Source organism: Neophocaena asiaeorientalis, unplaced genomic scaffold (genome assembly GCF_003031525.2).
Source record: "Neophocaena asiaeorientalis asiaeorientalis breed wild unplaced genomic scaffold, Neophocaena_asiaeorientalis_V1.1 scaffold205, whole genome shotgun sequence".
Lineage (NCBI taxonomy): Eukaryota > Metazoa > Chordata > Mammalia > Artiodactyla > Phocoenidae > Neophocaena > Neophocaena asiaeorientalis.
Window position 1 is genome coordinate 1,335,781 of NW_020174369.1, and position 25,261 is coordinate 1,361,041.

At 38.4% G+C, this 25,261-nt stretch overlaps 1 protein-coding gene across 1 annotated transcript in view; it reads right to left on the reverse strand.

The window, feature by feature from the left end:
- Nucleotides 1-3,527: 3,527 nt before the first annotated feature.
- FYB2 (FYN binding protein 2) overlaps nucleotides 3,528-25,261 on the reverse strand; it is an 87,919-nt gene continuing 66,185 nt past the window's right edge. Inside the window, 8 exon segments of the mRNA XM_024756222.1 lie at nucleotides 3,528-4,163; nucleotides 4,710-4,743; nucleotides 4,850-5,006; nucleotides 8,068-8,162; nucleotides 9,856-9,941; nucleotides 18,582-18,642; nucleotides 20,405-20,433; nucleotides 24,815-24,913. Coding sequence (XP_024611990.1) covers nucleotides 4,151-4,163; nucleotides 4,710-4,743; nucleotides 4,850-5,006; nucleotides 8,068-8,162; nucleotides 9,856-9,941; nucleotides 18,582-18,642; nucleotides 20,405-20,433; nucleotides 24,815-24,913 — 574 coding nt within the window. The 3' untranslated portion in view covers nucleotides 3,528-4,150.

Sequence of the window (25,261 nt, forward strand, 5' to 3'; positions counted from 1 at the left end):
AAGCTTTTTTCACAAAAATCAAATTAAAGTCTCTGGTTAATTTGAAAGCTGTTTTGTTTCTGTTCAGTCATTAAGCTAATATTCTGCAACTCAATTAATAGTTACAGACAAAGCCATTGTAGAACTTTGCTTCCTGTGATTCCTTGGAGATTCCATACCATCATCTTTGCCCACGTTTGTCTTCCTTGTTGCACACTGTAGTTTCTAACTTCAGCCATTGTATTAGTTTCCTGTTGCTGCCATAAGAAGTTACTACAAACTTAGTGACTTAAACAACACAAATTTATTGTCTTACAGTTCTGTAAGTCAGAAGTTCGGTGGGCTTAGCTGGTGTTTCCGCATCAAGTTACACAGGCTGAAAAACCAAAGCATTGGTAGGGCATGGTTCTGGGGCAGAGTCTGTTTCAAAGCTCATTCAAGTTGTTGGTGGTGAATTTAGTTCTGTGCTGCTGTGGGATTGCAGTCCCATTTCCTTTCTGGGTTTTGGCTAGGGATCACTTGTAGCTTCTAGAGACCAGCATCATTCTCTGGTCCATGGCTCCCTTCACCTTCAAAGCCAGTGACAGGGGGCTTATGCTTCAAATGTCGCCTGCCTCTTCTTCACTACATCTCTAACTGGCTGACTCTTCTGCCTTCCTCTTCTGATTGTAAGGGCCCGTGCTATTAAATAGGGCTCACTTCGATAACCTTCCTATTTAAGGCCAGCTGGGTAGCAAACAGTTTCATCTATAAAAAGTCCCTTTTTTCCAAGTCACATTAACATATTTACAGGTATTAAAACCAGGACATGGAGATCACGGAGGCCAAAATTCCACTCACCCTAGAAGACCTCAGGTTTACAAAATTTTACACTGAAGGCTGCTGAGAATAGAGAACAAGCAATGTAGATGTGGTCCTATGTGCTAGCTCACCCTAGAAGACCTCAGGTTTACAGCAAAATTTTACACTGAAGGCTGCTGAGAATAGAGAACAAGCAATGTAGATGTGGTCCTATGTGCTTATGATGGTCACCTCCCATATTTATATATCTATCTAAAAGCAACTTTTTGAAAAATATATGCTAGCTCTCATTAAAAACAAACACATCAAAGTCAAGCTATATAAGATTTCAATTTGCTTTATCCAAACTTAGAAGAACAGATTTGTTTTTATTAGTGAATACTTTTTTTCCTTTATTTCCTAAATTGTATGGGTAATACATGCGTATCGTAGGCAATCTGAGTACAGGAAGTTTGAAGAAGCTGAAAAAAATCATCCAAACTCTGTTACCCAGAAACAACCACTTCTTAGGAATTTGTCATTATATATTGACTTTTTGCCCTTCCTCTTCTTCCCCTCAGAATCTATGTTTTAAAAGTTCTGAACATGTACGGGAGAGGCCCTGCTCAAGAGAAAGCTATGTCGACTTGGAAGACCAAGTGTGTCAGAGGTACTCAGAAGGAGGAAGGGACAGCTTTGGTAGTGCATGTTAACAGGTTGCTGGTGGCCCGGCCTATAAATGAATGAGAGGCCCAGTGGAAGCCTCTGTTAGGGTCAAGTCCCTTTGTAAGCTTTTAGCCAACAGAGTGTTCTCATCTTTAATGATTTCTTTTTATGCAAAAATTAAACAGTAAAATAGACACTCGTTTTTCCATTGAAATGTTCTGCTAGATGAGGGTTTCTAGGAGACAGATGACATTTGCTTGAGACATTACTGAAACTTCTTTAGTTATAATGTTTACATTAAAGAACCTTGTCGATTAATAGTGTATGAAGTTTAGTGTCAGTGCCGTGATTTAAAGAATGGAAGAAATGTGGCTGATGGTGAAACAGAAACAACTACTTCGATGTGGATGGAATGTTCTTCCTAAAAATGTATTCCCTATCAATAAATAGTAATTAGGTACTAGTTTATGTTAGACCAAATGGTTTATACTTCAAAAAACATAGAAAAGTGTTCAGTTTCAAAAGCCTGTTAAGTATATCTATGTAAAATTATTACATCCTAGCCATTCTTTCAAGTCTTAACCTTTGAATTTCAAAAACCTGTTTTTGTGTTCAGCATCTTCCAACTTCAGAAAAGGCCAGGTACTAAAAATAACAACACTTAGTATTTTGTATTAAGGATTTTAGGACACTTTTATTTATATTACTACATTACAGCCTGACAACAACCCTGAGAAGTAGACAAGGTGAGTGTTTGTTATTAGCCCTGCTTTACTGATGAAGAAATGGAGACTCAGAGCTGAGTCATGGAATTAGAATAAGAGGCCATGTGATGAGATGGAATGGGACAAACCTATGTCAGGTAAAATGTAGTCCCCCTGCCACCTCAGGATTTAAGATACTTCATGTTTTGGTGCGGTGGCAAGTGTGCTATGTGGGTTTTGATCCTCTTTTGTACAGGATTATTGCAGGAATGGTGTCTGCTCAACAGAGCCCGGTACTCCCTCTGGCTTTGCCCATGGGCCATACCTGTCCCATGTCCTCCTCTTCTACCGTGCCCACAGTGTGGGAGAGGGCTGCTGTTGCCTGGTTGCCCTGCCTCTCACTGAGAAGTAAATTCAATCCAGGGGGGGGCCCAAGCAGAAATATATTCTAAGTCTTTCTTTGGTGCCAGCCTTAATGTCATCTCCCAGAAAAGAAATCTCAGTGTCACTTCCTAATTCCTTTTCTCTCTCACTTCTACCTCTAATGGAGCTCCTGAAACTATATATTGCTGTTGCTGCTGTCTTAAGGTCTAGTGGTCTTAACGCCTCAAATATTGCAAAATTAACTAGTCTCCTCTCGTTCTAATCTGTCATCCATAATCTTTCACCCATATTGCCATGATTTTTTTTCCTTTTTTCTCCGGACACCTGGCATTGTCTTCCTGCTTAAGACCTTTGAATGGTTCCTACTCTCTAAAGGAAAAAAAGTCCAAGTGAACTCTGTCACATTCTAGCCCTGACTTACCCCATTCTAGCACTTGCCATTTCCTATCAGATACACTATAGTCCTTTTACCTTGAATTTCTTCCTGGTCACCAGGCAGAGCATGGATTTTTCCATCTCTGTGTCTTGTCTAACAAACATATGTGTTTAAAGGCCAAGCTTCAGTGTCACCTGTATGTTGTGTGTTATAATTGTTATTTGTAATAATCTCTGTACCTATCTTCCTCTCTAAACTTTATGAATACTTTTGATCCCTGTCTTCTAGAATAAGCTTGGCCTTTATTGGCACGTGCCATTTGGAACAAGAAAAAGAAGATAAAAGAATATAGAAGCTTAAAAAATAGTCTCACAGTATAAAGGATGAAGCCACGTTTCATACCCTTGAAGGGCAGAATCACCCTAACAGGCAGTGTACATCATCTGAAAAATAGATTGTTATTTACGGCTCAGATTACTTATGTTTCTTTACTTTCTGTAAGTAAAAATACCTATGAATTATTTTAATAGATAATTTGGGCATAAACAAAATAATATTCTGTTGTTTAAAATAAGTAAAATGGTTATTTTAAACTGATACAGCATATACATTATTTAAATTTTATTAAATATATTTAGGCAATTCTCAAAATGTTGGGTGAATTTAGGAAAAAACTACCTTTTAGCATACTATTCCCAAAGAAACCAATTTTGGGCAGCATTTGTCTGATTTTAGTTTTGTGACAAAATTGGTATATAAATGTCCTTCTGCTTTGAGATTATACCTTAAATTGGAATATTTAAAAGATGTTGGTTATACTATTTACTTTTCAGAATTAAATTACACCCAATTTAAACGCACAACATCGTCTAGAAATTATAAACACTCGTGTAATAACATTAGAAGCATTAGAAGCAAACTAACCATCTGCACAACTGACTAGGTGCCATAAGGCGTGATTTCTAACTTTGGACATGGCTCATTAAACAAGTGCTGGAATGCCAACACACACTGTTTCACAGTCTCTTGAGCCAGCAGTGAAATAGATACTGAAATAGACATTGAAAGATAACTGCTTAGGAGCAAAATCAACATCTAAATGTGGAGGGTTTGTTTTTCTCCTCTAAATTCCTGATGAAAGTTTCCACAGATTCCACCATCTCATGCTGACACGTAAACTGATGTGAGGCAGGACTGAGACCTTAGAACGAGTTCTCACTTGTGCAGACTGTACCATTTGATCTTGATCTTCCTAAGGTGACTAAACTTCATGCCTGAGAAAAAAGAAAAATAGACAAACATTTTGAAATACAGGTCCATGGAATAGTGAGTAGGAGATTTCAGGGGAATTTTTTATCCAGTTTAATTTTTTATTTTTTTCGGTACGCAGGCCTCTCACTGTTGTGGCCTCTCCCGCCGCGAAGCACAGGCTCCGGATGCGCAGGCCCAGCGGCCATGGCTCACGGGCCCAGCCGCTCCGTGGCATGTGGGATCCTCCCAGACCGGGGTATGAACCCGCATCCCCTTCATCGGCAGGCAGACTCTCAACCACTGCGCCACCAGGGAAGACCCCAGTTTAATTTTTTTATGCTCCTTTAAAATGCTTATAAATATGCTCCGTAGAGAAGTTTGATAACCTCAGGAGCGGCAGACACAAAAGTAGTCTCTTCCAAGTAATCCTTATAGAATAGGGCATTGCATATTGAAAAACTTTTCCTGAATTTAAATATATGAAATAGTCTTTCCTTGAGACTTATAGACATAATAATGTATTATGTATTTAGAATTTATTATTTAAAGTATAAAATCAAGCCACTTACTTGAAATCTAGATGTTCAATTAGCACATATCCATCTGTAGAAATAAAAATCACTATTACTAATCTGAAAGTTATAATGCTTTGAGATTTTTTTTAAAAAACAGTGATTGAAATCTTATGGGCAATAAGCCAGTAACTTACATTTGCCTTTAGAATTGCGACATATCACTAGATTTTCTTCAGTGATATCAATGACTTCCAGTTCTTCTCCAGGGGTTATTGGCAAGTCGAATATTCCGTTTCTTGAATTATTGGAACATGCCACTGCTGTGTTCATGACAGTAATTTCTTTGTCATACTGAAAGGAGAAATTCCTAATCGGAATGTGCTTGCATAGTTTTCATTCTTTTTCATTGTAACAAAATTAACGGAAGACACACTATACTAACCTCAAAATAAACTCAAGATGCTAGATATTAATTAGTTAACTAATGACTAAGGGACAGAAAATAATAGGAAGATATTCAGGGAAAGAAAAGTTATTTAAGGAAATAATGGTACATTTATTATTATCACAATCTTTCTTACATTTGTTTGTTACAATCATATTTTCAAAGTGTTTTCACACCCATTATCTAATTGTACTAGAATGAATTCTGGTGGGTGAGCAGGTGTTAACATTGGTATAAATTAAGTACCATGAATGGTACGTTCACTGTTGCAGTAATAAAGTCACCACCAAACCTGGGAAAGGACAAGTTAAAAAAGAAAAAAAAAAGAGGGAAAGAGAGAAACCTCTTTCTTTGTGTCGTGCTTTAGAGTTTATAATTCTTTCTTACACACAGCATTTCTAGCTGTTCTTTCTACTCTTCCTCTCTGGTGGGCTCATATATTCTTATATACATACAGCTGTAGCACACACATTTTAAAGATGTGTGGGGCAATTCCCACTCTCCCTTGGTGGTTAAAGACGAGCATTTGTGGAAAAAAACTGAGGAATTTGATTTCTGACCTCAGGGGAGTATTTTTTTGTGTGGTAAACTAGCCAACGCATACATCAACAGGTACACCACCTTCTAATGTACTGAACTCCATTGACTGGAAAATAATAGTTCCAGAATATGTAGCTTATATTTACAGATGTCCGCTTCACCAAATTAGGGTGGCCAAACATCTTCCTTTGCTTGGGATAGTCTCTACTTATAGTTAATGTCTCTATTTATAAATACTTACTGTGATTAAGTGTGCCTCCTTCCACTCTCAGAAGTGTCCTGAATTTGGATGATAAATTATGATTAACCTATACCAAATGAGATCTAATCCGCAAGATTTTTCTTTTGCCTAACAGAGTGATCTTACCCTTTCCAGGCCATTGTTCACTGTGAATGCACAGTGATTTCTTAAAATGTAAATCTGATCAGGTGGTCACCTTCTTTTTTTATAAAGTCCTAGAAACTCTTCATTCAGGGTAAGATCCACATTTCTTAGTTTGACATTCAGAGTCCTTTGCCTACCATCATTCCCCGTCCCCCCGTTTCTGTCCCCTTTATTGAAGCCACATCAAGCTATGTGATAAGCCTGAATGTGCCGTGTACCTTACATATGTCCATGCCATTGCTCCTACTGTTTCCTCTGCCTGAAATACTCTTCTTTCTTAGGTACCTTTTGTGAAGACTTTCATGTATAATTCACTGTTTTAACTGCACTTTGTATATACCCCTATTATGGATTCTGATTAACATATTGTCTCATAAGTTGAAAATGGAAAACAGTTTTATCCATCCTTGTACCCTCAATGCCTGGTACAAATGGGGCACCCAATATTTTGTGATTTGAGCTGAATAAAAATTATTGAAACTGTATAGTTTTTCTAAAGATATATCAAGGAAACTCACCACAGGTGATTAGGAAGAAGAGACTCACGTACATATGAGAATGGGGATTTCTGTCCCATATGAGAGTGTCACAGAGTGTCCCAGCTACAGTAGGGGGCACTAGATGGAACGTAGGGTCCTTTCAACAAGTAATTGTTACACACTTGTTTTTCAGCTAATCAAATAACATCACAGTTTGCAGTAAATAATTTCATATCACAATTCCTAGATATAGTTACCTAATCAGTTTTGGTCCAAGCAGAATTTATTAATGATTATGAGGGGTTTGTTTATGTTCCTGTGTTAGTTCAGTCCAAAAACGTTTTTGGATAATTACACAGTATTAGGTACTCCTGTTCTGCTCTGTGTATGGATATAAGGATAGATAATATACCCTTGTCCTCCAGGAGCTCATAGTTTAATTGATGAACATGTAATTGCAATAATGCTAATGTTTTGTGATAAGCTAGAGGTTTGCTCAGGTATATAGGTATGTAGTTTCTTTAATCAGGAAGTGTGGGTTCCTAGAGGAGATGCCTCGATTAGGTCATCATAACTGAACAGGAGCTAGTCAGATGGAGAAGAGTAGCAAGGGTACACCAGACAGTTGGAACAGACCAGATAAATGCCTAGAGGAAGGAAATAGCAGGGCAAGGATAAAGGTGTACGTTCATTCAGGAAACAGAACTATGAACAATTTGTGGCCAAGGCACAAAGCGCAAGGTGAAGAATGGCAGGAAATAAAACCAGAAAGACAAGCAAGAGTCATGACATGAAGAGCTTTATATCTCATGTTAAGAAAACCTGATCTTTATCTATTTGGCAATGGGGAATTTTGAAAGATTTTAGGCTAAGTAGTAATTTGGACAGATTCCATGAGCGGGATGCATACTTTCTCTCAATCCAATGTCTGGTACATGGAAGGTGTTCAATGTATGTTTCTTAAAATTAATAAATTCTCACTGTGACAGTATATGAAATCAAAAGCGAGGAGTGTTTGAACCTTGCAATTATAGAAAAATGCTCTATGGACTCTAAATGAAAGAAGTTTTTAATCATTTAGTGTGACCATTTTTATGTTGGGAGCTGGAGGGAAAACTTGAACAAGACAAAAATCTCTTCTTCAGAAGGGACCCAAGACTTTAGTTCAGAATACACACACACACACACAGACACACACACACAGACACACACACACACACACACACACACACACAGTAATATCCCTGATCAGTGTTACAACGGATACTGTGTAATAGATGTATGAAATGTGCTGAGGGAGTAACTTTGCCTGGTTGAGTTGGGGAAGTGTGGGTGACATTTGAACAGAGCCTTAAAGAATGACTTAGCAGTTTTTCCAGGCAGAGGAAATAGCATGTACGAAGGCATGATAATACAGAAATGTATCAGGAAAAAATTAACATATCAGATGTTTAATGAAAGATCATGTCAACCCGAGTAAGGCAGACGTGCAACACACTTACAGAATCTTTAAAAAAAGAAATTCCTCTTACTGTTAATTTTTACTTTCAGAGGAGAACGTACCTCGAATCTTTCTCTAAAACGTTTTTCTTCTCTTTCCATTCTGTTCTTTTCTAAGTTTTGCTTCTTGGTTTTGAAGAAATTCCTGGGAGATAAGCGGGCAGAAATATGCAGGTAGAGTGAAGTGTATTATAGTAAAACTCTAAGCTTCCAAAGCCATAAACTCATTCTGTTTCAGGATAAATTCAGATATAATTTTATGTGTTGAATTTTATACCATCTTCCCGTTGCCTCTCCTTCCTCCAATCTATCTGCATACCTTCCTCCAGAGTCATCTTTCTAAAATTTAATTGATCATGTTACTCTCTTGCTTAAAACCTTTCAATCTGTCTCTACTGCCTATAAGATAAAGTCAAATTCCTTAGTGTGGTACACAGGGCATTTTATAATCTGGCCCCAACCTACCTTTCCAGCTGCCTTTTTCCATATACATTCAAAGTCTACATGGAACATCTTGGAAGGTGGGCTGTAATTTCTATGCCTTTATACCAGGGATACCCTTCCCCAGACTTCTCTAAAAACTGGTCATCGTCTTTGATTAATAAAGGGATAATAAAAGGGTTGCACTAAGATAGGAAGTAATTCTTATTGGTAGAGTAAGTTATGGTAGAAACCATTTAAAAAGAACACATAGAAAACATACATCAATTTACAGGAATAATAATAGACTCAATATTGCATTTTCAAATTTACTCAGTTGAGAAAAAAAGTAAACCATTATATCAGTTTGTTGTAAGAAATAAAAAAGCACGAGAAGATTGTTTCCTAAAAAGACTTAGGTATAGACATTAAAATACTAAAAAGCTTTTTTTGGGGTGGGGAAGGTAAACAATTTCACTGTTATTTCATCTCTTGGAATTCTGTTTCGTTATGCTAAGCAAAAGTAAAAGTGTGAAGTTTAAGGTAGAAGGATGTTCTTCTCATCTAATGAATACATCTTTCCAACTTGGGAAAAATAAATTACATCCAGTCTAAACTTAAAACAAACTTAAGGGAAGGGCCATCCTATGCCATCCTCTGAGTTTAAATTTGGTATAGACTGATGTCTGATTTCTTTTGGGGTGACCGTGTAGGACTTTTCTAGACAGATTTCTCAGAGCAGACAGACCATGCAGTGTTCCCAGCTCAATGACCATTTAGACAAGGATTTCCCCAAGACACTTGTTAAACAAAGTGCCTCAGCTCCTGCCCCATATCCCAGCAACTGAGAAGACTGAAGCACAGAGCACTAAGTGACCATCAGAGATAGTAAAAAACATCACCGCCCCACCAAGCCAACTGGGAATTTGAATCACGTGAATAAAGGTGAGATCTTGAATCAATAAAACATTCTTTTTTATTTCTAACACTAATGTAGTGATAACTAGAATTATATTGTATTTTAGGGAGATCCGTCTTACTATATGATACCTAGTTTCTCTTCTCAAAGCATCATTTAAGTCCTAATCGGTGTATTATTTAAGTTCTGTCTTACCGGGGAGAAGTTCCTACTGCCCAAAGGAAGACTGGAAATTTTTCATCATTTGATAAGGAGTGCCTAGAATTCTTCTCTTGCTCCCTGTCCACCAAAAGCAGGAATGATAAAGATAAATGTGTGTGACACTTTACATTTTCATATTCTTTTTCTCTTTTAATCCTCTCAGTTGTACTATAATGTAGGTGTTAATATTCTCATTCTGTAGATGAGGAACCTGAAAGTCAAATTTAATGACCTGCCCAAGGCCACACAGCTAGTAAGGGGTATAAATCGCAGCAGATAAGCTGTAATTTAAGTGTACTTTTGTGCTTACCTTTCTGATTCTTTAGCACCATTTTTCCCTTTTTTTCCCTTTGATATCAAAAACTTGGGCTTCCAAGTCTTTAGTTTATCTTCATCACTGAGAAGAAAAATATTTTGAGCAAGTAAATTAAGATTGAACTAAAACCCTTACGGAACAATCAGTACTTTCTGGGCAACTGTGTTTTACCAAAAAATTAAAAAGTCATCTAGAAGTATATTTTGATAATCTGTGGCAAGGCCAGAGCGTAAATATTTTAGCCTTTGCAAGCCATGCCATCTCTATGGTAACTACTCAACTCTGCTATTGCGACTGTATTTACAATAACAAGTGGCCGGCCATATTTGGCCCCCAGGCCATAGCTTGCCAACGCCTGGTCTGTGGCAATCCAAATTTGAAGCCAGAATCTGAAAAAGAATGGATGTATGTATATGTATAACTGAATCACTTTGCTGTACACCTGAAACTAATACAACATTGTAAATCAACTATACTCCAATATAAAACTTAAATTTAAAAAAAAATTTGAAGCCAGAAGCAAGAAATCAACCTGCTTATAATCACACTTCCTCTCCTTTCCGAGCCTCAGTTTCTTCACCTCTAAAACGTGAATGATAAAATGGACTTACACTGTGGGACAAGACTAATCCAACTAGTACTTAGCATTAGCAGAAAAGGATGCAGAGAGGAGAGAGGGTATTATAGAAGGAACTAATATGGTTTGAGCCCCTATGTGTCAAGTCTTATGCTAGGCATTTTACATATGTTAACTAATGTGTTTTTTTACAGGAAGTATTACAACAGTCCTTTAAAGTAGTCTTTCATAAAGTTTTACAAAGGGGGAAAGAGATGATCTAGGTAACTTATTATGGTCACAGAAATAGTGGCTTTGAACCCAGTGGCTTTGAATCCAAGTGTGTTTGACTCCAAAGTCTGTGGTCTTTCATCACGCCTGCTGCTTTAAAACTTTACTTTGCTGCTATGACAAAGTAACCAATATGTTCATCATTGACGTGAGCAAAACTAGCCCCTCCTCTATCAACCATCTGTATGTCTATGGTGTCTGCACATCAGAACACAGCTTTTCACTGGGTAAATTATAACCACAAGAGTATTACGTCAGAGGATTTTAAAATTTTTTCAGTGACATTGTGTCACAATTCCCTTCAGATTATGGTCACAAGGTCCAACAGAATATCAGGGACTCAGCATCTGACCAGCATTAAAGATAAGGCCTAGGAATATGGGTTTAACAGATACAAACTACTATACATAAAATAGATAAGCAGCAAGGATTTACTGTATAGCACAAGAAATTATATTCAATATTATAATAACATAATGGAATATAATCAGAAAAAATAACTGGATCAGTGTGTTGTACACCTGAAACTAACACAATATTGTAAATCAACTGTACTTCAATAAAAAAAAAGATGCAGCTTAGGGAAAGCTTTTAAGAAGACTTCCAGGACTCGTCTAGGGATCTCCGATCACTCTCTTTTCTCAATGTCTGTTGCCTTTGGAGTCTATAACAAGGAGCTCAGCAGTTACTTCTTTTCTAATTGTCTGATGTTCACTCATTTTATCTCTTCACTTTAGGTTCCCTAAAGATGGGATCCAGACACACACATTCCAGATATACCTACCACAAGCTCAGCACAGCGCTAGGCACAGAGCAAGTGTTTAATGAGAACTGGTGCATGGACTTCTTAGGAGCCATAGCTGTGAGGGCAGGGAACAGGCAAAGCAAATGCCTGCTTAACAGTTTATTTTCTTTAATGATTATAAAACAACATATTATTTTCAGAAAAGGCATACTAATTTTTACCCATGCTAACCATGTGACCATTACAGTCCATTCTTTGTCAACTTATTTTAGCTTTTATAGGGATCTAGTTAGAGAGCTTAATTAATTTGGCAGGATGAGGATTGTTTTTCTTTTGCCATATCACAGGTTAAGAAACTAAGATCCAGAGAAGTAACATGACATGCCATAGGGCCCACTGGGACCAGGTTATAGAAGCTGTTCTAGTGTCTTTTTCAAGATTCCCCTCTTCTTCCTTCCCTTGCTGACTCTGTAGGGGAAATTCTAACGAACAAAAGGAAATGAAAATCAGAGGTCTGGATTGTCTAGCAACAATTGAATCCAGAGTTGTTTAGGCATCTCTTCAACCCAATACGTACCAGCACATGACATGCAAACTAGCCAAGCTGACAAGAACTCAGATATCATCTTCCATCTCCCTTCCTATCCCCAGTTCTGCTATTTTCCATCAGTGTTCCACCTGCTACAAATGTCTTTAATAATTGATTTCTCTGAGGCCAAACTACAGAAGATTTACTCTATCACATGAAAAAGAAATTGGTCAGATTTTGATAGGGTTAAGTGACTTGGTAAATATCATTTAATCTTAAAATATCTTCTTCATTTTTTTCACCACCCCAAAACACATTGTGATCATCTTTCATCTGAGCGCCTTTAACAATATTCTAACAAATGTTCTACTTCCGACCTTCCCTCCAAAGCACTCTGCAGAGGGTCTAGGTCTAGTTACTCTTCCTGAAGTGTGGCTCTGATTACATTGTCCTCTTGCCCACAGTTCTGGACTTCCTTATTTGGCAGTAGGGCAAAAGAATTTTCTGATAGGGCCCTCCCAGTACAAAACTGCTAGATCCTGGATAAAGGTTTTTTTTGGTTTGTTTTAACAAATTGCCACACTTTACACTTAGATTAAGTCCTGTACGTTATACCTTAATAGCCCCCAGCAAATAAACTGAAACCAGACAGAGCAGTAAGCAGTATGCAAGCACAGAAGACAAGTCTGTCCTGAGGAAAATGCTATCAGCACCACGATATTTCAGAAGGTTAAACTTTACATTAGGGCAAGGTAGGAGTTAAGACGTATCGTCATGTTAGATATTTTTAAAAGGCAGTTCAGCTCTATGCTATTTATATAAAACATATTGAACAAGAATATGGAAATCAGAAAAAGGATGAAAAATGTATACTAGGGAAATACTAACTAAAAGAAAGGTCAGGTAGGTATAAGACTGGGCAAATTAGGCTTTAAGACAAAGCATCACTAGGAAATTAGCTTAGTGTTGTAGTAAAGAGAATGGTTTGGGAGTCTAGTTGCTGGGGTTTGAATCCTGGTTCTACCACTTACTGGCGCTATGAGCTTGGGCAAATAACTTCACCTCTGTGTCTCAACCTCTCTTCTACAAAATTTGTATAATAATAGTATTTACTTCACAATTGTTGTGAAGATTGAATGAGTTAATACATGTTAAATCTAAAAACAGTGACTGACTCACAGTAAGACCTACATAAGTATTATTTTTGTTATTAATAGTGTTGATATTAGGGGGAATGGAGATGGCTACAACCTAAAAAGAAACATTTAATTCACCAGAAGATATTTAAAATTTTGTATGCAACTAATAAAAGAGCCTTAGAATATATATAAAGATATAAAGAAAAAATATATATAAAGAAAAAAATGATAGACTTTTGGAAGAAACTGACAAATCTACCATCTTTCTGTGAGATTTCAACCCACTTCTTTCATATATTAATGGATCAAGCATCTAAAAATCCATAAATCTATAAACGATTTTATTAAGAGAATTAACACATATTGTGTTGGCCAAAAAAGTCGTTTGGGTTTTTCCATAACAGTAGAAAAACCTGAACGAACTTTTTGGCCAAGCCAAATATTTGATTTAGAGGACATAAGTTGATCCTTGTATCAAACAATTAGAGAAGTCATATTTTTCTAAAGTACACATGGAACATTTATAAAAATTGACCATATACTAGGCACGAATCATGTCACAGAATATGTCAAAGTACTGATATCAGCTACTTCCTCAGTGTACTAATACTATATCAACTACTCTTCCAGATCACAATTCAATTAAGACAGAAATGACACACGGGGAGGGGGAAGGGTGAGCTGGGACGAAGTGAGAGAGTGGCACTGACATATACACACTACCAAATGTAAAATAGACAGCTAGTGGGAAGCAGCTGCATAGCACAGGGAGATCAGCTCGGTGCTTTGTGACCACCTAGAGGGTGGGATAGGGAGGGTGGGAGGGAGATGCAAGAGGGAGGAGATATGGAGATATATGTATACGTATAGCTGATTCATTTTGTTATACAGCAGAAACGAACACAACTTTGTAAAGCAATTATACTCCAATAAAGATGTTTTTTAAAAAATGACAGAACACAGAGCATGGAAACAGATCTTCAGATTTTTGGAAACAGTATGACAAAGATGGCATTGTAGAAATGGGGAAAATAGGGGCTATGCAATTAATCATGCTAGAACATTTACCCACATGGAGGAAAATTTAACTGGATCTCTACTTCACAGTGGCACTGACATATACACACTACCAAATGTAAAATAGACAGCTAGTGGGAAGCAGCTGCATAGCACAGGGAGATCAGCTCGGTGCTTTGTGACCACCTAGAGGGTGGGATAGGGAGGGTGGGAGGGAGATGCAAGAGGGAGGAGATATGGAGATATATGTATACGTATAGCTGATTCATTTTGTTATACAGCAGAAACGAACACAACTTTGTAAAGCAATTATACTCCAATAAAGATGTTTTTTAAAAAATGACAGAACACAGAGCATGGAAACAGATCTTCAGATTTTTGGAAACAGTATGACAAAGATGGCATTGTAGAAATGGGGAAAATAGGGGCTATGCAATTAATCATGCTAGAACATTTACCCACATGGAGGAAAATTTAACTGGATCTCTACTTCACTAAAAATGCCAAAATCAGTTCCAGGTAGATCTAAGGCTTATGTGTAAAAGCCAAAAAGTTAAACAGTTTTAGAAGAAAATATGGGAGAATATCATATGATCTTGGGATAAAGATTTCTTTAAAGATATAGAAAGCAACAATCATAAATCACGTGTATACTTAGAAGGGAAAATACAATAAATGCAAATTTTACAGGGAATGCGAATTCATAAGAAAATGCCAACTTGTTTTCCAAAGTGGTTGTACCAATTTACACTCTTCTCAGCAGTATTTAAAGGGAATACGGATCCACATTCTCACCAACACAGCAAGAATTCTTAATTTTTGCCAATTTATTGGGTATAAGATACTATCTCATTGTGGTATTGATTTGCATTACCTTCATTACTAACAATGTTGAACCTCTTTTAATATGTTTATTCACCCTTCATGTCTTTCTATAGAAGACCTGTTCATATCTTCTGCCTACTTTCCTTTGGAAAACAAGTTGGCATTTTCTTATGAATTTGCATTCCCTGTAAAATTTGCATTATTTTCCCTTCTAAGGATACATATAAGAATATTTGTAGCAGTATTGTTCAAAAGTGCAAAAAATATGGAACTACCCCAGTACTCACAAGAAAATGGATAAATTGTGGTATGTACATAAAATAGAATATTGTAGAACAGTAAAAATGAATAAATTAATAGTGGCTTAACAAAGGATGGATTTTGAGTAAAAAAGAAGTTGCAGAATTCTATATACAACATACCGTTTTTATAATGTTAAAATCCCTAATGAAACAATATATTTTTATCACCTGTGCTTGATAACAGTATTTTGGTTTTGAACAGGAAGTGAAAGACAGGAAATGTAGGAGAGTGTTTACCTTGGGGGAAGGCTATGAGATAGACCAAGGGATGTGCACAAGGTAGAGAAATCAAGGCACTGGATATGTTCTAGTTCTGAAGTTGAGTTATGTATGGGTTGAGGGAAATTTGTTTTATCTTGCTTTAAACTTACATGTTTCTTATTTTCATTTTTACAAATATATAATTTATTTTTAAGAAAGAATTCATTCTTAACTCTAATTTTATATTCCAGGGCTCTCCTCTCCATCTCCTGCCAAATTGCATTTCCTGCTCGTAACACCCACTTTCTTGATCACATGCCTTATGGTCCAATGAAACTTCCCAAACACACTTGTTTTCCATTTACACAGCTGTCCACCCCTCTCCCTCCAGCAAACCTTCCCCACTTCTCTCTCTCTCTCTCTCTCTCAACCCCAATCTCCAACTGTCAAAATGTTTCCTATCCTTGCTTCTTTAACTTGGCACAGAGACTTTTCTGATCCCCTAAATAATGGAAATGTCTACCTATTCTGAGCTTCCAAATTATTTTGCACATTTTTTGGAGGCAGGTCCTTCTTTGTTATCTGATTTAACAAACTATGTTATGGTATGAGGCCACATGATAGAGATCAGAAAGCCACAGCCCCTACCTCAGGGAGTTCCCATCTAGAGGAGGAGACAGGCAAGAAATAAGACAATACAACTATGAAAAGAATGTTCTGATAAAAAGGGGGACCTAACCCAAATAGATAAACTCAGAGAGGACTTCCTGGGGAAAGCAAAATATGAATTCAGTTTTAAATAATGAAGGATAAAATAGTCAACCAAGCAAAAAGCATGGCAAAGTGTATTACAGACAGAACAATTCTTTTGTTCTTAAATTCTCACCTCCTTGGAAAGGCCTTCCCCAGATATCTACTTTAAAATGACTATCAATCTCCTTCCAACACACACACCATATGTCCAGTCTCTTTCAAAATATCCAAAGCAATCAAATCCCTATGTTTAATTATAGATTTTTTTTTTTTTCAGTACGCGGGCCTCTCACTGTTGTGGTCTCTTCCATTGCGGAGCGCAGGCTCTGGACGCGCAGGCTCAGCGGCCATGGCTCACGGGCCCAGCCGCCCCACGGCATATGGGATCTTCCCGGACCGGGGCACGAACCCGTGTCCCCTGCATCGGCAGGTGGACTCTCAACCACTGCACCACCAGGGAAGCCCTATAGATTTTTAAAATTAATTTATTTATCTGCCTCTCCAATCAGAAAGGAATAGGAATTACATCTATTTCACTCACTGCTTTATACCAACACTTAGCATAGTGTCTGGCATATAGTACATGCTCAGTAAATATTTGTTGAATGAATTGAAGAAGTTGGAAACAAATGTGAAGGTTTAGAAATGCTGGAAAGCTTGAAGAGTTTAAGGAACACCCAAATGTACAGTATGGTTGGAACATAGGAATGGTGAGTGAGTGGGAAGTACAGTTGAGGCTGAGAGTTTGCCAGGAGCTGGATCAATAATGAATTTTATGCCTTCTTAAGCAGTTTGGATTTCATTTTGAGAGCAATGGACAACCACTAACCATTTTTAAGCTGGTGAATGGTGGTTTTGTGACATGATCCTATTTGTACTTTAGAAGGTTTGGAAAATAAACTGAAGCGGAGGTGAGGTGGCCATTCAGGAAGTCATTGCAATAATCCAGCTGAGAAGTAATGAGTGCCTTCGTGTGGCTGTGCAGTGGGGATGGGGAAGCAGGAACATTTTGAGAGTTATTTAAACAGAAGAGGGTGCAGGGCACGAGAGGAGAATGAGTCAAGGACAATGAATGCTTAGGGTTTTGGTTTGAGCAACTGTGTGTTTATTGAAACAATCACAAACATAGAGATTAGAAGAAAGGGATCATATTTGGATGGGGACAGTTGAGATTATGAGTTATTATGGAATTCTGAGTTTCAAACAGAGTTATCTAGCAGGCTTATTAAAGTGGAAGAGAGAAATCTGACCTCAAAATTGTAAATTTTGGTATCTTTACTATAGTGATTGTAATTAAAGCCCTAGATGTAGATGAGACCATTCAAGAACATATAAAGGAAGAAGGGAAGAGAACTGATACAGGAAATCTGAGAAACACATCATTTTTAAAGAAATGAATTAGAACACATACATGCACACAAAACCAAAACGAACCAATCAAACAGGAGGGGCAACAGCCAAAGATGAGGAATAAGAAATAATAACATAGAAACCTGGGGGAAAGTTAGTATTTTTTTCCTTTGAAGGATGGCATGATCAACAATTTAAGACATTACAGAGAAGCCAAGTATAATAAGGACTTACATGTATCCACTGGATTTAACAAAGAAATTAGTGACCTTACCAAAAACAAGTCCACTGTCAGGGTGGAACAGAACCCCAGTTGCAGTGAGCTTGGAAAGATGGGTCCAAGATGAGCAGAGGAGACCTTTATTTTCAACCATTTAGTTGAGAGGGAAAGGACAAATAATAAGTAGCTAGAGATAAGGGTATTGAGTTTCAGGATGGTTTCTCTTTTTTGATAGATTTTAGTTATTTAGACCTTGAGAACAGAGCTTCTGTCAGGTAGTGCTTGCCATCCTCCACAGGAGGCATTTAAATAAGTATTTGTTATGTTGAAATGAGTTTCAAGTCTATAGATTCAAAGGTAAGAAACAAAGCTCCAGGGGCTTCCCTGGTGGCGCAGTGGTTGAGAGTCCGCCTGCCGATGCAGGGGACGTGGGTTCGTGCCCCGGTCCGGGAAGATCCCAGATGCCGCAGAGCGGCTGGGCCCGTAAGCCATGGCAGTTGAGCCTGCGCAATCGGAGCCTGTGCTCTGCAACGGGAGAGGGCGCAACAGTGAGAGGCCCACATACCACAAAAAAAAAAGAAACAAAGCTCCAGTGAGTTTTGAACCACCTACCACTGTTAGGTCTTCTACATTACTCATTATTTTCCTTTCCTAGTGGGGGCAATATATCACAACTTGACTTTTCACCCAGTAACCAAGGATCTGAAGGGATGGCCCTCTGACCGTATTTAACAAAGCATCAGGAAATGGGTTAAATATCAGTAGGGATGACCAATGCGGTAAATTGACTTACTTTGACTTTTTTTCTTTTATGTCCACATCATCATAGATAATAACTTCCTGAGACCTAAGTTCTAGGGTCAAGATAGGATCAAAATAGTCTATTATTAGGTATGGTTTATACAATCCCCAGCTTTCCAAATTATACACAATTACTTAATTATCTAGGTGCATCCCCATGCCTTTTTAATCAAAATCTGATCATAGGATATAGAAAGGATCAAAGAACAAAACAAGTATCCATTTGGGAAAAAGTTCAACTGAGGAATACAAAATAGTGAGATGTCCTAGTATCTCAAACACATGCATAAATATTTATATCAATTTGATTTCATGTGGATTTCCAGAAAATATGAGTTGCTGAAAGGATCATGTTTAGACTAGGTTCCCATCATTCTGGAACTGGACAAAGATGTTATAATGCTAGAGCAGTGAGAGGGCTTAATTCCTAGGGGAAAAGAAACAACTTAATAGAACATTAATGTTGATTTTTCTTCCCTGATTTTTATTTCAAAACACTGACAACTGCTTCTTTATAATAAGCTTGCATAAAATTGAATCTGACTTAGTACATAATCATAATTAGACGTTTTCAGTTTAGGATATTCACATTCCTTGGTGCTCTACATAGAATTCCATAATATTCAAGTGACTCACCACTTGAACTAGTTAGAAACCTTTTGGCATAATTATTCACAATTCATAATTCAGTTATTCGTATATTTGGATGGGGTACAATGTGTGCCTATTCTGACTTTTTTTTTTTTTTTTTTACATAGACCGAGGATATTTTGGGAAAGCTGTTATTTTTTTATTTTATTTATTTTTATTTTTGGCTGCGTTGGGACTTCATTGTTGCACACAGGCTTTCTCTAGTTGCGGCGGGGGGGGGCTACTCTTCATTGCAGTGTGCAGATTTCTCATTGCGGTGCCTTCTTGTTGCAGAGCACGGGCTCTAGGCACACGGGCTTCAGTTAGTTGTGGCACGCAAACTCAGTAGTTGTGGCTCACGGGCTTAGTTGCTCCGCAGCACGTGGGAACTTCCCGGACCAGGGCTCGAACCCATGTCCCCTGCATTGGCAGGCATACTCTTAAGCACTGCGCCACCAGGGAAGCCTGGGAGAGCTGTTATTATACCAGGTTTATGTAACTATTTGTTATTTAGTGCAGCAAACTTATATTTGTGGAATATAATATACATTTGAATTGTCAAGTCAGAGTAAAATCAAAGTAGCCACCATCGCTACAGCCTATAAACTAAACCTGACAAACACATGGCCCTCTCTCATCGATAGATTCAACTTACTGAACGTGATTGAGAGCAAGCACACTAGATGTCAGGCCCTGTATTAATTTGTGCACTGTTGTTTTTATAGCAAAGCAAAAAGTATTCCAATGACCCATCCTTGATTCAGTTAGTATGTGTACTGCAAAGTGGTCATGTTCAAATCACTATGTCTTAATTCCGGTGAGCTGGCTGTTAAATCCTTCAGAAGGTTATGTGGTATAATGTAAAATGCACGAGCTTCGTATTCAGAGACTTGAGTACAAATCCTAGGTCACTAAAGTATGGATGTGAGTCCTAGAGCCTTCCTAAAAAGGGATAATGCATCTATTTCTCAGATTTTAAGAGGCCTGGTGAAAAGGAGGCACTTGAGAAATGTTACTCCTCTTCCCCAGTGTAAGTACTACTATTGTGTAAAATGTCTTTGATTTTGATGTATCAATTTTTCATTAAACATGGAATGCAGGAAGGATTACTACTTCTCTTTCTCAGACTGTGAATATGTCAGTTCTGAATAATTTTGTTCCAGCAAATAAGCGAATGTCACTTACCTAAATCAGGCAGCGAAATGGAAAATGCACTGTTAATTGACAAAAGACACAAAGGGTTAAGGGAAAAAGCCATGTTCAGAAATATTAGCTGATACATCTCAAATAACATATTGATGACTAGGTTTCTTGATACAGATGCTTTGGGGGAAAGATACGAAGCAAACCTTTCCTGCAGCTCTGTTCTGATCACCTCCCCTCTCTTGTAAATGAGCTTATTTATCCCCAGTGACCACCCACACCCCCTTTCCTAATGAGACAATCTTAGGCTGTCCCTTAGCCCTGCCACAGGATTCTGTTTCTGCCTTCTACCTTCCACGATGCCAATTCAATGTGGGGTTAAGTATGGTGAGAGAGAACCATCTGGAGATGCTGGACCCTGACTATGTTTATGTTTAACCAAAGAGGTGACTTGAGGGGAGAATTCCAGGCTAGGTGGAAATGGAAGATGGTAAATGTGCTAAGTAGGAGAGGACATTGATTAGGTAGATCATCTGGTTTTCCTCAAATCTCACAGTTAAGATTACATGAAAGGAAGCATGATGTAGTAGAAAAAAAAATCCATGTATTTTAAGCAATTAATTTAATTTCAGTCCTACAGGTATGCTGGGGACACTCATCACGGGCCAGGCCCATGTGCTGGGTATACAAAATGATTAGACACAGTTTCTGTCCTGCAGTAGCTCACGGTTTAGTGAGGGGCACCAAAAGTAAGTTAATATAACACTCTGTGATTAGAACATAATAAAGGGCTGACCAAAGGAACAGCACTAACCTTTATGGAAGCTTTAGTTCTCCATTTCCAAAATGAATACCAGCACCTATCTTGTAGAAGTTCCCTTTGTACGGGATGAGCTTTCCTAAGTGAATGTGCCTGGGACAGGGCTGATACTCAGTGATCCCTTCCGTTGGTGTCTATGAGACCAGGACTGTGATGTGCAGGGTGCAGTAGGAGAAATACATGGTCACTAGAGTCAGAGCTGATACAACTCTCACTTCTGCTACTTAGCCACTTACCCTGGGAAAGTCACTTAACTTTTCAAAGCCTTAGTTTTTCATCTGTAAAATGGAGGAACAAGTTTCTAACTCATGGGTTATTGTGAGGATTAGAGAGAACACATGTCAAGCCTTAGTGCACCTCCTGCCCTCAACATCTAGTGAGCACATATCCTTGGGGCCTTGGCTTAAGCAAGCGGTCCCTTGCTTAAGGGAGCCTTTCTTAACACCCATTCCCTTCCTCCATTTTAATTAGGTCAGGGTGCTGGTAGCTCCTATTTAAACACAGAAACCAAGGCCACAAAAAAAAAAATCTATAATGATATTTCCTTCCTTTAGGTCATTTATTCATTCAACAGATATTTATTGAGTGCCTATTATATCCCAGGCACTGTTTTTTTTTTTTTTTTTTTTTCCTTCCAGGTACTGTACTTTATGTTGGAGATACTGCAGTGGACAAAACAGTCAAAATCCCTGCCCTCATGGAGTCTAGTAGAGTGAGACAGACAGAAAACAAACAAGGAAATTTATGATCTATCATGTAAGGAAATTTATGGAGATAAGTGCAATTAAGAAAAATAGAGCAGGGTAAGGGGGGAGGGGGACTGGAGGTGAATGCTGGTTTGCCATTTTTCAGAGGACGCTCAGGGAAGGCTTCACTGATAAGGTGATTTTGAAGCAGAGGCCTGAAGATAGTGAGAGAATAGGCCAGCTAGATATCTGGGGTAAGAGCATTCCTAGGGGAGGAAACAGCAAAGAGACCCTCAGGCTGAGGAGTGCTTGGCCTGTTGAAAGAAGAAGTCAGAACATTTGGAACAGAGGGAGTGAGAAGAGGCTTAACATTTAATTCCCATGTAAAACTCATAGCATAGCTAAGACCCGTGGCATTTAATTCTTGGTTTATTTATGCCTAAATCAAGCCATTTAATAATGACAATCCTAACAGGCAGTGTGTGCGTGTGTTTGTGCGTGTGTGTATGTGTGAGAGAGAGAGAAAATTGAAAGCCCCAATTCTTTTTTTTTTTTTTTTGCGGTACGCGTGCCTCTCACTGTTGTGGCCTCTCCCGTTGCAGAGCACAGGCTCCGGACGCGCAGGCTCAGCGGCCATGGCTCACGGGCCTAGCTGCTTCACGGCATGCGGGATCTTCCCAGACCGGGGCACGAACCCGTGTGCCCTGCATTGGCAGGCAGACTCTCAACCACTGCGCCACCAAGGAAGCCCCCAACTCTTTTTAAAGGTCACATTTTCATGGTTGCAACCTCCTTCTGAAGAAAACGCAACAAACTAAGAGTTGATGTTCCAGAGAGGAGCCCTCAATCAAAAGGCTCAACAAAAGGTAAACAAGGAAACAAATAAATAAAATTCTGTTGCTACCTTGGTATGTCTTCATGCTATTAATTGAAAAATTAAGGTAGAGAGGCAGATTTTGGCAAAATTTAAGGGGAAAAAAAGGCTTTTTAGACCTTCCTACAAATGGCAGATTTCCCCCTGCACATAGTGAATTTCTCTTTATAGAGGTGTGCAGGCACAGAGATTTGGCTTCTTAGGAAATCTGCAGAGAAGCTTGTGTAGTGGGTTGGATTAGGTATATGGATTTCTCTTCTTACCCTGATTCTCTGACTCTAAGAAAAAGGGTTTCTCAGTAGTATTAATAGATGTTACAAGATGTGCACGGGATGTTACAGAAACATAGAAGAGAAACCGGTAATACAGGTTTGGGTAGAAAGGTTCATGGAATGCGTCCCAGAAAGGATAATATTTGACCAAACTTTAAGGGAAGGCTAGAACTTTGATAATCAAAGGAAGTTGGAGAAGGGCAGGTACATTCCATACCAACGGAATGCCGTGGTCAAAAGCAAGGAGGCATGAAACGCCAGGGCCCTCATATACAAAGAGGGAATGTGTTAATGGGCTGGTGATGAGAGTAAATCTGAGCGAGAGATGGAGCTGGACAAGTAGGAAGGGGCTGCCATAAAAGTATTGACTTGCAATGAAAAGGGATTGGATATTTGTTCTAAAAGTCATAAGCAGTCACTTACAATTCTAAGAATAACTCTAAGAAAAAGGAAATAACATTTGAATTTTAAAAACGTCAGCATTGGGACTTCCCTGGTGGTCCAGTGGGTAAGACTCCACGCTCCCAATGCAGTGGGCCCGGGTTCAATCCCTGATCGGGGGAACTAGATCCCTCATGCCTACCGCAACTAAGATCCTGCGTGCTGCAACTAAAACCCTGTGCAGCCAAAATAAATAAATAAATATTATTTTTTAAAAAAAAACACGCATCAGCATTCTCACCTGGATCAAATGTTTAAGGGACTGCAGGTATCACACTAATAATTTTTGTCAGAAACATCTAACCTGCTAAGGTCGGGGTCTGCCTTTAGGTCTCATTGGCCACTGGAGCTAGACTCCCTCTTCTTCCATGGTCAGGACTACAATTTGTAAACCCCATATTCTATATAAATCTCTTGGTAGATCTACATCCAACAGAAAATTAGACTTAAAGTCATGTTACTCTGAGGTTTTATAATTGAAAAGAACTTCAAGGTAGAATAACATAATTCCGTGTCAATATATGTAATAACCTGGGTCAAATTATTTTACCATCCTCTGCCCTCATAAAATACAGATCTATGTCTATGTTTTTTTGTGTGTGTGTGTCTCTCATATACACACACACACACACATATATGAGAGAAGTGCCTCCAGAGACCACCCAGTCTCCCTCCTCCCTCCTATTATACGCAAGAAGAAACTTGATCCCTATGAATGCAAAATGGAAGTGATTTGCCCATGGTTGCACACTGAATAAACAGAGAAGCTGAAACTAGAATCCAGAACCTAGGCCTCTTGTTTGTTTCTCCTACTCATGAATTTCTAACCTTCCCAATTCCCACTGGTAATTAGCTAGGGTGATCTTGGAGGGTCCCTTCCAGGTCTAAGACTTTGAGAAATTCATCTTCCCTTTCCACACACTGCCTCTCTCAAGAGAGGCAAATTAGAATTTGGAAGTGTAGACAAATAAAACCACTGGAACTTGTAGGGCTGAGACAGCATAATAGGATGTAATTCATAACATAATGCTCAGTAACAACAACAGGAATCTATGCCAAGGATGATGAGGAAAGTTTCTTTCCTGGACTTTGTTTGATTAAGACTTTCCCTCTACCCTTGTTCACAGCCTTTTCTCATCCATTTTTTCAAAAGGGACATTGTCACTTTCTCATTAGCATCTGTGGGTGTAGTTCACTCAAATATTGGCAAGGAAGTGGTAGGTGATAACCAGGGCCTTTGGTTTTAGTTTCTGGTACCGCTTCACTAGAAGAACAGAATAGAGACCATCAGCTGTGTAACTAACCAGACCAGCACTGCTAATACTCTCTGGGAAAGAGAAATAAAAAGGGAACTTTTACCTTATATTTTCTTTCGACGTGGTTTTCTTCATTTTAAATCTATCCTTTTCTTTCTTGAAGAACCTCTGCAGTCTTTTAAGTGCTTCTTTTCCATCTAAACTAAGAGGAATCAGAGGATATAAATAATACCATGTTTGAGAGAGTACTGGGGATGGAAACCTGCTGTAGTAAAAAGGATCAGAGACTTCAGTCTCATTTCTTCAACACACCCCACTCAAGGAAGAGCAGGAAAATGCCTTGTCAGCTTCTATGCTCTTCTTCTTTCTTTAGATACTGATAGGAAGTAGCACATATCAGCTATGGATGGAATTACTATATTTCAATACAAACTTTCATCTACTCCAAATGGTTTCTATTTTAAAGACTTTATGGAGCAAAGTCTTCCTTTTAGAGACGATGACTCAGGGACCCATAGTTTACAAACTATACTAGAAATACATTATAGAA